This window comes from Struthio camelus, chromosome 17 (genome assembly GCF_040807025.1).
Source record: "Struthio camelus isolate bStrCam1 chromosome 17, bStrCam1.hap1, whole genome shotgun sequence".
Taxonomy (NCBI): Eukaryota; Metazoa; Chordata; class Aves; order Struthioniformes; family Struthionidae; genus Struthio; species Struthio camelus.
Window position 1 is genome coordinate 13262131 of NC_090958.1, and position 16584 is coordinate 13278714.

The 16584-nt window shown below is 44.5% G+C and overlaps 2 protein-coding genes across 5 annotated transcripts in view; both read right to left on the reverse strand.

Moving 5' to 3' along the window:
- Positions 1-1624: 1624 nt before the first annotated feature.
- Positions 1625-12341, reverse strand: NOC4L (nucleolar complex associated 4 homolog). 2 transcript variants are annotated; one of them, XM_068910852.1, is made up of 15 exons: positions 12202-12341; positions 11974-12094; positions 11750-11856; positions 11110-11217; positions 10436-10585; positions 9717-9816; positions 9271-9305; positions 9130-9180; positions 8436-8541; positions 7706-7766; positions 7097-7207; positions 5582-5745; positions 4809-4891; positions 3876-3989; positions 1625-3522 (listed from the first exon to the last, which is right to left on the reverse strand). In XM_068910852.1, exons 1-15 carry the CDS (start codon positions 12307-12309, stop codon positions 3406-3408), a joined length of 1536 nt encoding a protein of 511 aa, XP_068766953.1. In that variant the 5' UTR covers positions 12310-12341; the 3' UTR covers positions 1625-3405. The 2 variants fall into 2 exon arrangements, with proteins under 2 accessions (XP_068766953.1, XP_068766952.1); XM_068910851.1 differs by having other exon boundaries at positions 8430-8541.
- Positions 12342-12520: 179 nt separating this feature from the next.
- The window catches only part of EP400 (E1A binding protein p400), a 50017-nt gene continuing 45953 nt past the window's right edge, over positions 12521-16584 (reverse strand). For all 3 annotated transcript variants that reach the window (XM_068910956.1, XM_068910957.1, XM_068910955.1), the window contains one exon: positions 12521-15037. In XM_068910956.1, coding sequence (XP_068767057.1) covers positions 14765-15037 — 273 coding nt within the window. In that variant the 3' untranslated portion in view covers positions 12521-14764. The remainder of the gene's footprint in view (positions 15038-16584) is intronic.

The window sequence follows — 16584 nt, forward strand, 5'->3', positions numbered from 1 at the left end:
CACCATGGTCACCTGGATCTTTAACTCACAAGGTAAATCTCATTACACTCCAATGAGCAGCTCCATCTTTTACCTTCAGGCTGGGACGACTTTGAATGGCCTGTAAATGAATGGAAGCGCAAGAAAATAAACCAAGGGTAGTCTACTGCAACACAGAGAGGTCTTATCACCATCCTCGGACAGGGGAATGAGGTAGTAAGGGGTAGAGGGGGGACTGAGACAGTGTTTTTATAAAACTGTCTTTTGTGCTCAATGAAATAACCCAACAACAAAAAACAAAACAACTCTCCCCCCTCTTCCCACATCTGATAAAAATCAAATAATAACAGGAGTGACTTATGCACTCTCTGCCTGGTACTTCAGTCTGGCCTTCCAGTTAATACACACTATGATTAAAGCATCTATAATCTGCAGTCTGTGGAGACCTGTGGAGCAGTAGCAGCAGCGGGTGTGCAGCCTGATAAGCGTTGTTCGCTCAGTGCAGATGAAACTTAATATTTATAACTGCTGATTTTTTTCTGATACTTCCTATTGGGGGGGGGCAGTGAAAGTTTAAAGATAAAAGCTTGATGAAAAACTAGGTGGAATGTTTTCCCAAGGACAGGCAGGGTCTTTAAATTATCTCCACCAAAGGGCTGGTTTAAGAAGGCTTTTTAGACAAGCAAAGCACCAGAGATTGGGGCTGCAGTCTCTAGAAGACCTTCAAGGTTTGTCTAAAGAGCATCCAGGCGTTAAGCTGTGTTCCTCCGAACAAGAAGGCTCGATGGGTTCTGCCTGTACAGCCCCACACACAGTGGGGCTGTGGCTGAGCCTGCTTGGCATCACCACAATTACTGAGTCACACCAGGACAGTTACATATACTTTAAGTCAGGCACTAACGTGATTTCTAACTCGGCACCTAAATACGTGGAGAGATCTGAAGTCATGCAGTGTTAGCCTAGCCCTCCCTCTCAACATCTGTGGGAGCTGCAGCAGGCTAACACACAGGGCACTGTGAACACACCTTTAAAAACAAAAATAAAAAATTCCCTTGCTACTCCAGCCAAGTCACTGTTAAATGCAATGCAGTGGTTAGGATCTGCGGTTGCTGAAACGTTAAAGATGAGGGTAGCTCCCTAGTCTTTGTCCTGTTTGGAAGCAACACCCACTTATTTCCAGCAGCATCGCTGTTCCAACTGCATGGAAAATATTATAGTCTGGTCATTTGGTCTGAGATACAAGGCTCTGCCCACAGGCAGCAGCAGGACATAGCACAAACCAGAACCTGCTGCTCTCCCCCAGTCCCCAGCAACTCAGTCTGCCTCACGCAGAGCCTGTTTGTTTGGCCTAGGAAAGCCCCAGATGACAGACACACACACGTAGCTTACGCAGCCATCAGGATGCCACATCATCTGAAAGACATTGCTCACCCTTCTCCAGATAAAAGAGCCTAACCAACCCCTCTCATTTTCAGCACCATGAGAACTTGACTGGCCAATGTCCAAGCAGTTTAATTTTTGTGCAATATAAAAGAGTCACCATACTCCAGAGCGTCAGTATTATGAAAGATTTGAATGACATTACCCATCAGTAACTTCAGACATAATTGAGCCAACCTGAGTTAAATAAAAAGACGCAGAGAAATGTATTCAATATATATATTTCCAAGGTATATTATTCAATCTGAAAGATGGTACAAGTATATACATCTTCCAAAGGTACTTAGGTGGTCCTCATTACTATTAGAGCACTTCAAAACGTTTAATAAACACATACACACAACATAGATACGATAGAGGGAAATGCATTTTAGAGCTGAAACACAAAGCTTTGGGTGACCTTGAACTGAGGTCTCTCAAGTTGCAAGCTAGGATCTCAACCACTCTACCTTCCTACCAGACACCATAAGTCAAAGGATAAAGAAAAGCAGGCTGGCCAGGGAGGAGACAGTCCTGCTTTTTCACAAAGCAGAACAACAGAGAGTGGAATTTTCAAAAAAGCGGCTACGGATCCCGAAACCCCCCCAGTTGAATTCAAAAGTATCAGAGAAAAAACAGAGGATACAGCTCTGTACTCTGGAGGCATGTCCAAGACCTGATGAGAAAACGATTTCATTGCAAATACATGGTCCTTTACCTATTTATTGTTTGGATAGCCTGAAAACAAGGGATGAAGAAAATTTAACACTTAGTGTCTTTACAACAGCTGCAGTTTTCCTTGACTTAAGCAGCCTCATCTGCCAGAAAATAGTTTGCTTTGGCTTCACTTTCTTGACTGTATTTTTCTCCTTTACAAATTATGATTTCATAATATTGTAAATGGAGTTAAAGTCTAGAGAGAAAAGAATAAACTATTAAAAATGATAAGAGGAAACAAGTGCTCAGTGAGTCTACCTGCATTCTTAACAAGGAGTGCATCCAGAACCAAGACAGAACACTGAACATCTCGGGAAACACAATCAGAAGGAATTTCTGCATCACTTTTGGAAATACAGGGAAAAAACAAATTAATAAAGCCACCTAGTATTAGTGGAAGCTAGTTAAAACTTGATTGGCACCTGGGTATACTTGGGCACAGTTCGTACAACGCTTGCAAGCTGCAAGCAAAACTACATTAAGCTGCTTATCGTTCCAAAGCAAAAATCAAGGATTAGACCTACCTCCCACTGCACTCCAGTTGAGCAGGTAGATCCTTATAGCAATCACCAAGATTATGCTCGTTTCCAAAGCTCATGAACATTTCCAAATTAGGCAACTTTACAGAATGAGACAGAGGCATGTGAAGGAACATAGGCGACACATCATAGATGGAATTATTGAGCATAATCTGTGAGTTGTTTTTGACCTACCTAAGCATGCAGCGCCTGGAACACGGGAGTATTAAGACCAGTACACGGAAGTTAAACATCTCTCTCAAGAGGTGAGTTTAAAAGTATGTATAAAATATTTATAACTAGAATATCACCAGGTGTTTATAGCTACACACTGAGATCACTTGCTACAAGCAGGTTGCCAGCTCTAGTGCAAAACTAACACAGCTAGAAAACAAGAGCAGTAGCCAGAGGCCACACCTTCCCTCAGTCCCTTATGAGGGCAGCAGGATGGTCTGTCCTCACAGCCAGCACCAGCCACCTCAGAGAAAAGTGCTGGAATCCCAGACATGAACATTTCCAGAAAACTCTGCTCAGAGGGAAAGTCCCTCCCAAGCATCAGGCAGCAATCTGCTAGAGCGAGAAACAAGGACAAAAGGAAAAGTCCATCTGTGGGTGCTGGCACAGGTCTCTAAAGAAGGCACAATTTCTCAAGCGGTCCAGCTCTCACCACTTGGAGATATTTCAAAGCCAGAAACCACTCAGTACAGCAGGCGTGCTTTGTGCATCTCCCCAGGGTCAATCAGTTGTGCAAACGTGTTTATTAGCGATCACATCACTCTAAGGTAAAGTGCTCCGCAAAGATATCATTCTTCTTCCCAAACAAACCTCTCACTGGCTCAAACTCCAGGGGTACATCAGTGGTTGTTTTCTTTACTTCTCTATCAAAAAGCTACAAAGAAAGAAAAAAAAAGAAGATATTGGCAAAACTCAGTAGAAGTTCTTCATCCTGGCTGACATCAGTTCTCACTCTAACCTCTAAAAAGATCCAGGTATAAATCAGGCCTTTCAGCCCTTTTATGTTTTAAAAAAAAAAAAAAAAAAAAAAAAAAAAGTCAACAAGTCAACCCTTTCACTGTTGCTGCCTTCTGCTCCTTCATTAACAGACATTCCCCTGCCTCTGCGTAACCAAAAGTCAGCCGAGTTCCCTCCCCAGCAGCAAGGCTGATGAACGTGGCTATGACACCCAGGAACCAATCTCTTTTCCTCTTATTCCACTCATTCACACAAGCACAGCAATGCTACCTCATAAGCAGAGAGCTCCAAGAGCCCTGATATGTCATCCTCTATTTCTGACAGCGACTGGTTCAGGATAGCAGCTGCTTGGGCCACATCTGGGTGATAATGGTTTTGTAGAGACTGCAAAAGCAAGACAAACAGGAGATGCTCTAATGAGTAAAGGATTAACACACATCCATTCGACTTCCCCCGCAAGTAACTGCCTCTTCATTAGTCAGATAGTCAGTGACCATCACATTCTGGCAGAGGAGGCAAGTTTACTGTTTTGCACTACTACAAAGCTTCCAGGAATCCAGATTTCAGCCACCCTTCAAGCATGTCAAAGATCCCTTCCACCTGGGACACATCCAGATCAATACAGACAAAATTCTTCCACAGACCATGCCTATGATGCACGACACTGTTCTGCCACCTCCCACGGCCTTTACGCTGCATCTGAGCGCCTGCTCTCTCCGCTTCCAGGTCTCAGCGAACACTCCTGTTCCTGCCTCAGTCCTTTACATAAAACCTTTGTAGCATTTAAATGGGAAACGATAATCCTGCCATATGGTTTTAGGTCACTGTGAATAATTTAACCAATTCCAGCCTTCACACACCATCCTACAAATAATCCAGATGAAAGGTGAAAGTTATGACGTTCTTCAACATTTTTAATGCCATTCCTACAGAATGACCTGGCTACACCCAATTAATTTCCATAAAGGCTCAGCAAATTCATCTCTCCCCTCCAATGCAAAAGCCTTATTTGCGGTGGCTTTGTGTGTTTCACCTGTTAACTACATATTTTTCAGCTGCCTGGTCAGACATTTGCTCACATAGCCTATACCAATTAGTATGTACTAATTCTGGAGTGCGTGAAATCATTTGCCTCCTGCACTAACACCGAGAAGGCTGCAAAGTAACACCATGAACAGATGTGCTTTTTTTAAGCTTACATACCTGTAGCTCCCAGAGGGAGCTTTCCAAAGCCCTGCTTTCAGATGGCTCCTCCTCCTCCATAATATATGGATCTTCTGACAAATCTAAGGAGAGGAAGATGCAGAGCTAGTATCTCCTGCATGATGTACGTAACTCCAAAGGGAATGCAGCAGAGACCAGAGCAGCGCTGCTGTGTAAGACAACGTTCCCAACACGTTTAGGATCCAACAACAAGCTACACACCTCAGCAAGGCCCAAGAGTCACAGAAACACTACAGAATCATATTACTGCTAACGAGCACAGGAAGTAAGACACAAAGAACTGGAATGATCTAACACAAAAGGCATCTCAGGCAACTTTGAACAGTCATTACTGATGTTCAGCACTAATCAGTTAAAACCATGGACAGATGAAGAAATCAACTCAGAAGACTGTTAAGCCAATGGGCTTAACACTCGCTGTAGGTGGAAAATGAGAAAGTCTTGGGTTTCTGCATTGTTTGTTTTCTCATTTCTTTACTCAACAGAGCGTGGAGGTGAACAAGACAAGCGCAGTGTCTGGTTCAGCTGTCTCAGCCCGTTAACACTTGGCGGTAGTCTGAGTCAGTGTGCCTTGAAGGAGCAGCCTACAGGCTCTCTGCAAAGCCAAGGGACAGAGGGGTCCTTCTAAACCTTAGAACTGGTTCTCAGGAAGGAAGGAAGGGATCTCACCTTCTCCTCCACAGGAATCAATCCTGCTCTTTATGCTATCTAAAGGCAGGACACAAAAATCCCTTGCTCGCATTCCCTCTTACCTTCTGGCCCATCAGGTCTGTGTACTAACACTTTGCACGCTGGGTGCCTCCGAAAGAGATTACAGATGAAAGGAACGACCATGAGCAGAGCTTCAGGAGGAGCAGTGAGGGCCAGCCGGGAGAGGCGCTTTATAAATGCTGCTACCAGGTATGCTGGCAAGTGACTTTTGGAAGGAAAAGAGAAGACATCAGCACGTTAAAGTCCAAGCAAGTGAGCTGGCAGCACCATCAACCAGACAGCGCGTCAGGTTAAGGATCAACAGGGCTCTTCATATTTTTGGACTGTGGAATGAAGAAAGCAAAGATACCTGGTTTCAGGCAGTAACACGTGGTCTTGTGTGCTGCCTGGAACAAATTTTGCAGCAATTTCCACTCAATGCATGAATAATCTAAACGACCTCGTGATTCAACCCAGAGGTGTGGCACCACTCCAAGCACTTGCTGTAGCCGAGCACAGCTCTTGTACATGGTCACTCACATTGCAGTCTTTATTTAGTCATTTTATAAACTGCTGAGCACTTGGGCAGGCAGCTTTCATTATATTTTCTAATGCATTTTTGTGGGTTTAATTAATACATGGACCATGGTGTTAAATTTATGTAATGCTTCCAGGACTAAAGCAAGCAGTACAGCTGACAACAGGGACATAAAGCTGCTGCAATGTACATGTGCAGGATAGTTCTTATTTCCATGGTAAAAATGCAAATTTTTAACAAAAAAATCAGCTGATCTAGGCACTTCCTTCAGGTCAGAGGAGCCGAGATGAAAGATGACAAGTTTCAGCCACTCAGCCTTCAGTCCTGGAGCTCACTAGACCTGCAAGGCTCAACAATAGCACCCAATAGTTCACTAGCATATCTTGATACTCACCCCAAAGTGTACTATGAATACAAAGAGGTTTGATATTAAGTGTCTAATATCACAGTCTGAACTGTAAAGTGCTACTCTTGGTTTATTTTACAGCATGTGAAACGATGACAACTGAAGTATAACCTTGAATGACCAGTTGCTTATCTAGTTTCTTTTTTGTGTACAAAAAATTGACAGTATCGAGGCAGGCTGGCAAACACTATGTTTCAATGTTGTATCTCTGCAAAAAGTCACCAAACTATCAACAGCTTTATGATCCCATGCCTATTTAACAAAAAAAACACAACCCTGTAAATTTTGTTTTTTCGTATTCATAAAGCCAGAGGGAAAAATTGTAACTTTCAACCAAAAGGAATACACATCAAAATATATCCATTTGCAGATCAAACTCAGATAAAGTACTGCATTTTTACTTTCTGAAACTAGATGGGCATGCGGCAAATCTCCAGAAATAGCACATGCGAAATTACACACCACTACAATCACACTCTTGGATTCAGTTTTCTCAGTAAACAAGAATCCAATCCAGTAGGCACACTGAACACATTACATTCAGACATGTGGGGGACTGTTTGAGAACAGTCTCTGGGCAACAGAAAAGCAGGAGGAAAATATGTGAACGTACATAATAAAACTGCTACTTACGACGAAGACAAAAACAGATCAGCCAAATGGAAAAATCGGGCTCGATACTTCACGTGATATATAGAAGGGTCCAAAAGACTATACAGCTTTTTGTAAAAGTCTGGATATTCCCTGTTTAAAAAAAAAAAAAAAAAAGGAAAAGAAAAGAAAAAGACAGCATGAGCATCCGTTGCTGATTAGTGAGGTACAATGGGATCGCACTGTGCCTAAATGTCTCTGGGAATTCGTTATAAATGACCCCAGACCACTGCTGTGCTCTGCAGGCTCTGTTTAGCTTTCTTTCCTCCCTCTCCACAGCCATCATTTGAAAACATGCTGTAAGGTTAATTTCCTGCTCTTGCAGTGGTGCTCAGCTATTTTGGAGATGTGAAGCTATAGCCACTGACTGCACTGGTACAGGATCCAGTGAAAGGCATGCCGAAGACTACAGCTTCACTGTGTGATCAGGTCAGCAAAACAGATTTTCAAGTGCCAAGCAGCCACAGTTTGGACAGAGGGCATTTAGGCTCAACTGAAAAAATGGTCATACTATCAAAAGAGTTCAACATCCGAGTTCAACATAAATGCAGAAACCCACATTTCTTTAAACATGTGGTTCTTTTTACTTACAGATTATGCTGATGAATCAAAATAAATAATCCATTTAAGGCTAGGAGACTGATTGCTCCACCTGTAAGAAAGCAAGCAGATATTAACACAAAAAAAGAAAACCATCAGCTGCAACCCGTTTTATTACAAAACCTTCACAGAAAGGACACAAAACAGAGTACCTGAAAGGAGCGCGAATGTGACAGCTGTCAGGGAACACAAGTTCATCTGAAAGCTTCCAGAGGCTCAGAAGTTACTTACAAAGATTAAGCTGTAGTTTAGAAGAATAGACTCTGAAGGACAGAGACACAAAAACGCTGCTCTAATCCCCAAGAAAGCCACACTGGGGAGGAAAAGTCCTCCTCAGAAAGGGCATTTCTGTAGGAAACTGCACATTCCATGTCTGGATGCAGCCCAGATAGCACCAGTGCTGGCTGAAATCTGCATTTAAAATAAATCACTTCATTATTCACCTCTTTCCAAAGCTTTGACTATGATCTTCCTTGCATACAAGGAGTAAGGACACTGACAAGCACAGGTGAAAACTTCTCACTTCCAGGGACAACCACTGTACCTAGCTCCTTAGCTTAATTCTAGCCAAAGGTATAGCCATTTCTTTGTCCAGGGGGGGGTTCTGTCCTGAATCACTCCCCAAAGAGGCTGTGGTGTTGCCTCCAGCAGTCCTTCCAGTCATATCTACCATGCTGCAGACCGCACAAAGGATGAAAAGCCTGTTTTTACTCACCCATACCATAGGCCACTGTCAGGAAGTCTATCATGAGAGTGGGTTCATTCATATAAGGCAGAATGGAGTCATGCAGAATAACAAGAACTTTTTTGTAAAGGCCAATCGGTAGCTGTGAAGGATTAAAAAAAAAAAAAAAAAGTCAAACAATGAACGCAGGGAGAATTCAAAGAGCAACAGCAACACATGCCTGCAATAGGCAACACAGAAGCGAAAGAGAATGTGCCAGAACAATACAGTGTGGCCCACAGCAACAGTTCCCAAACGGAAGACGGAAGACGTTACAAGTGACAAGTGACAATTAAGTTAAATCAGAGAAGTGGGCACTCACAATTAGAAGTGTGATCACAGCTCAGGGGGGAAAGTGGGAGGAAAGCAGTGAAATAGCTCGGGAACCTTAAACTTGTAAACGGAGGTCTTTATACTGCAAATCACTCCTTACGGGCAGACTTGTTCAAGGTGGGAGAAAAGGCAGAGAGTAAGGAGAAGAAATAAATCATATATGAGGTCACGCTTCTGGGCAGAAAAATGATCCAACTGAAAAGGTGACTGGGCTGTAAGCAAAAATGAGAAAATCTGTTCTTGTCTAACCCTGAAAGCACAGCAGGGTCTTACAAGGAGCTCCATGGAAGGACAGCCACAGCCTCTAAGGACAAGACGTTAGAGGGCAGTACAGATCAGTGACGGAACCAACACTCACCTTGTGCTTCAGAAAACTGAGCCACATCTTTTCAAATGCCTGCTTGTGTGCCTTAAAACAGAATTGCAAGCTATGAATTAAGAGCATTGGTGCAGATAAAGTCATACTTTAGGGAGATTAAGTTCAACCAAATGAAGTTACCTGCAGCTTTGACACTTTCCACTCCTCCCGGTTACCTAAGAAGAAAGGCAAAACAGATGCTAAATCTGAAATAGATGTTTAAAAAAAATAAGATGACCCTTGTTTTACTCAGTCCCTTGAAAAGCCTCACACTAGTTAGTACACATAGAACACACAAAACTGAGCCACATAAAGCCACATAAAACTCAGACAATACAATTTTATTTCAGGCCCAATTACATACTTGGCTAAGATGGGATTGAGGGTAAGAGGAAAGGGAAGCTACCCTCAAAGCAAGGTATCTAAAAATATGGTCTGAAATCCTTGTCTTGATACAACTCAAACTGAGGAACGTGGATTTTTTAATACTGTTCAGAATCATCGTGATCTCAGAAGCAAATATATTTCATTAGCAAAAGCTAATGAAGCCTTTGCACAAAACAAATCTTCATGTGAAACTCACTAACCTTGCTTCACCATAAACTTGACCATGTCGCGCTCTTTGTTTGGCATGTTAATAGGTGAAATGAGGGAAAATATGTTCTGCTGGTATAATGGCAGCGGCCTCTAGGAAAAAAAACATACATTCAAACACGAGGTAAGCTCCACAACAGATGGCAAACCTGCTAGACTTTAATACTGTCCTATTCCCCAAGCACTGAATGGATTTAATTAAGAAAGAAAAAGAAAAGGAAAAATGCTGATGGCTAAAGTGAATACTGTTTTCTTCTCTATTTCTGTCTTGTCCTGGAATATTATTCATTTGCCTAACACAAAACATAGGTCTGAACTAGCTCTGGTTTAACAAAACTGGCAGAGTTTATTAAAGAAAAAAACAACAAGCTCTTCTTGTGCACCAGAGAGAGAGCACAACTAAAAGCTCTGCCTGTGCCACCCAAATCACTGAGATTTGAGTAAAACAAAAGCTACAGCCCAAACCACGAGGTTTTGCAAGAACAACAATAGATGTTTCTTGAACGACCTCAATTTCAGACTGAGAATAACCTTACCCAAACTAGGCCCATGTTGTGAGCAAGGCAAAGATGAATGTATTCAAATGTGCATGCTCATTTATTTTGCTTCTGAACTCTTTCCATATACCACTGGTCCTGCACTTCACCCACAAGATAAAACCTCTTGGAGCGAAAGTTTATCCAGACCCGCCTCAATGTTAACAATTTGTTACCTCTTTCGTCTTCTGCATGACTTGTCCAATACTCTCAGTGACTGCCTTCATCACAAAGTACCGAATATCGTCATACTCCATATATTCTTGGAAGCGAGAGATCAGGAGCGAAGCATCCTCATTTAAGGGAATTAATCCATCAACAACTACCTAGTAAAGGGTTCGTAAAGGAAAGCAGCAAGTCAGCCTCTTACAGCACCGGAGCAGACAGCAAGCTGTGACGGCTTAGCGCATCCCTCTGCCATTCTCAAACGTAGCTGGCAGCACTGCGTCCTGCCTGCTCCAGGGCACGTGCTCACAAGCCGCTTTAATAGGCCCTCCTCATCTCCAAGGTGATTCTCTCCTATCTAAGATAATGTTATTTAGAAATAACACAGTGGCTGAAGCAGGGGCAGTACCTTCCCTCTCCTATCCCAACAGCAAGTAAGGCCAGTGAGTCTGAAAAAGGCCACAGCTTTCACCTCACATACACGCAAGAGTCCAGCTTGGCTCTGTACAAGGCAGTTGCTCCAGGGAATTCTAGGTCTAGGTGCTCCCTCTATAACACCGTATCTCCCTTCCCTCTGAAAACCTCCTAGTTTGAAATTTTAGTCTGGCAAAACGTGAGCCTTACAGGGTTTCCCATGTCATGGATTAAATAACAGCAGGAACTTACCTTAAGTTCTGCAACTTACCTTAAGAAGTTCCCGAGGAAAAGTGAACCCCCCTTTCCACTCCTCTTTGATCAAAGGATGTTCTGCCTCCAACTCAACAAACTTCATGAGGGTACAGAGCGATAACTCCTTAAAAGAGGAAGAAAGAAAAAAAAAGAAAGAAAAAAGAAAGAAAACACCTCAACAACGGCCGGCGGTCAGATCCAAAGGGGGCAGCTTATAGGTCTGCACAGAGCAGGAAGAATGAATGGAGGTGCTCTCTTCCTCCAGAAAGCTATGTGCCCTTTACTGGCAGGCGGCTTGACAAAGGCGAGCCAGAGCACCCCTCAGGCCCCCCAGCACCCCCCAGACCGCCCCTCAGGCCCCCCAGCACCCCCCCCAGCACCCCCCATCGCCCCTCAGGCCCCTCAGCGCCCCCCATCGCCCCCCAGAATGCCCCTCAGCACCCCCCATCGCCCCTCAGGCCCCCCAGCACCCCCTTCAGCGCCCCCCAGAATGCCCCTCAGCACCCCCCATCGCCCCTCAGGCCCCCCAGCACCCCCCTCAGCGCCCCCTTCGCCCCTCAGGCCCCCCATCGCCCCCCTCAGCGCCCCCCGCCCCGACAGCTCACAGCCCCAGCGGCTGCCGGGCGGCGCCGGGCCGGGCCGGGCCGCGGACCCACCTTGACCTGGAAGGAGTCGTGGCCCAGCAGCTCCGACAAACAATCCAGGCAGCTGTTGTAGCGGTGCCTCATCCAGATTTTGTACTTGTCCTCCGCGCCGCGGCCGTCTGAAAGGCGAGAGGCGGCGTCGGGAGGCGGCGGCGGCGCCACCCGTTCGCGCCCCGCGCCCGCCGACGAGCCGGGCCGGGCCGGGCCGGGCCGGGCCGGGCCCCCGCGGCACTCACCGGCCAGCGAGGCCTCCTCGGCGGGCAGCCGGCCCACGAACAGCTCCCCGCGCTCCAGCAGCGCCCCGAAGAGCCGCCGGCAGCCGCGCACGGCGCAGGCGACGGTCTCCTCCTCCTCGGCCTGCGGACAGCGCGGCTGTGAGGCGGCGGCGGCGGTGCCGACCCGCGTGGACCCCCCGCCGCCGCCCGGCCTCCCCCCCCCCCCCCGGCCCCGGCCCCGCCCCGCACCGCCAGCAGCTCCAGGATCTCGAAGACGCGGTTGGCGCCGCAGCGGCTCGCCAGCACCGCGTCCACGCAGGCGGCCACCGCGGCGGCCTGGCCGCCCGCCCGCGCCATGCTGCCCCTGCCGCCGCGCCGCGCCGCCAGGGGGCGGGGCCTGCCGCCGGGGGGGTGGGGGTTGCCGCAAGAGGGCGGGGCCTGCCGCCTGGGGGGCGGGGCCTGCCGCCGCCGGGGCGGCCGGCGCAGCGGCTTTCCCGAGCCTGGCGCTGGCGGGGCGCCTCCTCCCGCAGCGTCTCCCCGGCGCGTTACAGACGGGCTGGCACGGAGGTGTTATAAAAATGTACACTTTATTACACCTTCAGGTAGGATACATCACTAGTCCTTACAATCCTACTGGATCAAGTACAAATGCTTATGTTCATAAGTTATTTACAGGTAGACTTCCTAACACACTCTTGGGAGAGGGAAACACTGAAAGGAGGAAAAAAAAAAAAAAAAGATTTTTATCTTCATTAACTGACCTAAACAAGAAACAATTGCCTCTTTAGACACCAAATCAGACCAGCACAATGATGCAGGCAACAGCTCTTCCGCTGCTGCAAGTGTTCCCCCCCCCCCCCCCCCGCAACGACTTCCATGCACGTAATAAGAGCTAAACATTTAAAAGTAAAACTGGGGCTAACTAAGCAATATTTTTGGATGAGCAACATCATACTGTACAGTGTCAGTTATCTGTTACCATTGCATTTACTTTGCCTTTTCAACTATTCCATTGCCAGCATTATTATCTTTTCTGCTAGTAATGAAGTTTAGGTAATGGCACGAGACAGTGGTTCAGCAGGGTCAGGAGAGTATTTGTTCATGCACAACGTTAAAAAAACAACAATGCCCCGCTCAGTTGCAGACCTGAGGGTCCAAGAAAAATACGATGCAGGAGAAAAGAGGTATAAAATTAAAAAGAAAAAAAAAAAGCAGGAACTCTGCCTGACCCAGGGTTACATTCGTGATCTTAACAGAACGGGACGTCTATCCTACTTAGAACAGAGGAGTTGACTGGGTATTCTTTCTTGTTTAAGCCATCTGGACTGTTGGATACCTATAGGTGTGTACATATAGCAATAAGAACAAAAGATATGCTTTCCTTGCCTGTAAATAGGATCCCCTCCTAAAATAGTAAAAAGATCACAGAATGAAAAAATAATTTTAAAACCATTTCAGAACAGGAATGTTATAATCTTGTCTGAATTTTACAGGTCATGCAGTTTTATGGCCAAAGTAAAACAAATCTATTCAAGCCACCAAGAGCTTTTCGATTCCTCACTCTGCTTTTTGCAAACAGAGTTTGCTTTTCAGCAATTTTATGCAAGAAAAGTAAAGAAAATCCCCACAGTTCTATGCAGCTTTTCGCTTTTTTTTTTTTCTCATAACAATAAGGCAAACTTATTTGGAGGAAGAGGCCACGCTCTATTCACATCCAAAATACCCACCTGAAGATACATTCATCATTAGCTTTAGTAAAAGAATAGTACAAAAGTTAGATCTTATTCTTTACACAACTGAAGAATTAGTCTTAGATTTAATTTCACTATTCTCCCCTTCCCCCAGCCCCCCTCCCGCCAAGCTGAAAGCAGAGTAGAAAGTACTGAACATTTAAACATGTTGCAAGAGCAGAATGAAACTGAGAGATTAAACTTCACCTGTTTGAGATTTTCCTTTATGAAAGTCCCATGAGAAACAGCTATGGACCATTTGTTTAGCTGTATCTACTGAACAATTCTTTTACAAAAAATGGGCTACACTTTAATACACGTCTACTATCAACACAGTATTTACTCGGTTCATGCCTAAAATATCCATTACCCTTAAAGTGAAATATGAGAATGAGCGCACAGGCTGGGTGCTTCGGTAAACTGTACACAAAACTACTAACAAACATTTTAAAAGACTTACAAAAATGGAGAATGAAACATTTTTCTTCCTTTTAATTACATATACTTACAGGTTTTCACATTTATTGGCTAAACTTTTCAGGGAGCACTTCAAATATAAATGAGTTCCTCCAGAGGTATTTACCTCAAGCGAGAACAACATGCAGCTTCTATACAGATGGAAAATACTTTGCTATATTAGCCACACTTGGTTCTTTCAATGGCTTCACCATGGATATCGAACACTCACACAAATTATAGCAAAGAACTGCATATTCCCACCGGCAGTTTATGGTATGCTAACCTAGATGAATTGTACTGACATTTATGGCCTATCACCATTTTACCTTTGCGTAGCTGGGCAGAATTTACATGTAAGTAATGTTTGCTTTATCTGGTTTGAATGAGCACAGAGAACACGGGCAGAATGCATCTTGTACAGATTTTGAGTGTTAAACAGTTGCTAACGTGCTGAAATTTTGTGAGAGTTTCCATGTTTAAATGCTCACCAGCAAAATCCTTCTGTTAAAAAAAATAAAGGTGATTTGTCTTCATTTGGATGCTTGGAGACGCTTCTCACTTTGCCATGGCTTAGCAAACAAGAAATGCTGTATTTCCCTGCTTATTGCATTTTAATCATTAGTTCAACTTGGTTTAGTAGGTGCCTTTAATCTGACAGTAGGTGTCCTCATTTGTACTTTTGCTTGCTGATTTTGGGCTTCAGACGTTGCTGGTGTCTGTGCAGGATTCGGTACACCTGGAGCCTGAATCTGAGGAGATGCCGTTGTCACGACTTGCTGTTGTATCAGTTTCTGCTGGACGACTTGAGCAGTAGCAGTTGTTGCAGGAATCACTTGAACCTGCTGCTGACCTGCTGTTGTCTGAGAAAGGGTCACGGTTTGAGGTTGAGCTTGAACCTAGACATTAGGATGACAAGGCAATTACAAAAGGATAGCTTGGCATTAAACAGAGTGTTCATTAAATTTCTGCACTACAGAAGAGCATCTTATTTGATGGGTGTTTGTTCTCTTGACTGACAAGCACCTCAGACAAATTAGAAAGACTGGGAGGGATGCTGAGAATGCAGGATGCACGGTCTGAATGGGAAACAACTTTCAGCCACGTTTGCTAGAGTACAGGCTTATAAATCAAAGCAAAGAGCTAAGACACCCATTGCTTAGATACCTACAGTGCAGATCAAAGAAAATTCCCCCCAGATCCTTTGTAGAAGATATATGAAAGGTAAAAAAAAAAAAAAAACCCACTGGATAGACAGGAAAATTCCAGTACTTTAGAAGCACAAGCGAAGGAACATGGAAAAGAATAAAGGGGTAGATGTAGGATCAGAGGAGAAAAAGTGCACTCTGCACCCATACTGTAACAATAAGTATGGCCATTGAGGCTCCCTGCCAGCCTCTGACATTACCCTTCCAGACTACAGCCGACAGCCTCTATCACCACTTTGGGGTAGAGTAATATGGACCCGGTCCAGGAACCTAGTTTTCAGAACTCTACCCAGAGCAAGAGAGAAAAATTCCACCTCTCCTTGTGTGGAGGACAATGTAATTAAGTTTTCAGCAGCTTCAAAGCAAGAAGCAGAAGCCAAATGAACTTTCCTCCAGGGGAAAGTTAACCAATCCAAGAGAAATCCACTGGGAAGCATTATACTAACAACGCAGGTAAAAAGGAAACGATGTACACATCAAGACGGCAGTTTTAAAAATACTTTGCATGGCTTAATCTTACTGCCACTGAAGTCACCGGAGGGTGTGGTGGGCCAGTTGTTTGTTTGTCTTTTTACCATAGTCTTCAGTGGTCCCAGAGTTTCATTAATGACTTTTGAAAATCTAGCCTTTAATGTCTGTTGAAAAATAATCGAAGGGCTTTTATTGACTAGAGAGGATAACTCAACCTGGGATGACTGACGAGGTTTCTACTCCCTGCTGTCTACCTTGCCCTTGCAGCATTCACATCTGAGTCAGTTTACAGCACTTTATCATCATTATAAGATAAACAGTCACAGATTTTGTTCTGCCTTAAAAAACTGCACTATAAACTGCGACAGATTAAGAGCTGATTGGCTCAGATTTCTGTGCACTGAGGGCAATAGCTCCATCAACCGTCTAAAGTTAAATCATTCCTGCCAATCAATAACATAACAAAAGTTAAGCCTATTGCTAATGCTCTGAAAGACATTATTCTAAACAGTTAAATGAACTTCCAGGTAGTTAGGCGAAGGGAGACCAAACTGTCTCATCCTTCTCTTGCCATAGCTCCGTCTACTATCACATCACCTTCAGAGCAGATAGTCTACCATTCTGACTTCTGTGAAGCACTTGGCCCAGCTTTGGGAATTAGAACAAAACTATTTGCAATCCTCTGTTGCTCCCAGGTTTGGTAAAAGAATAAACTCAAATGACGCTCGTTAGTTCAATTCTTTGCTATATAATTATACATCCAAAGA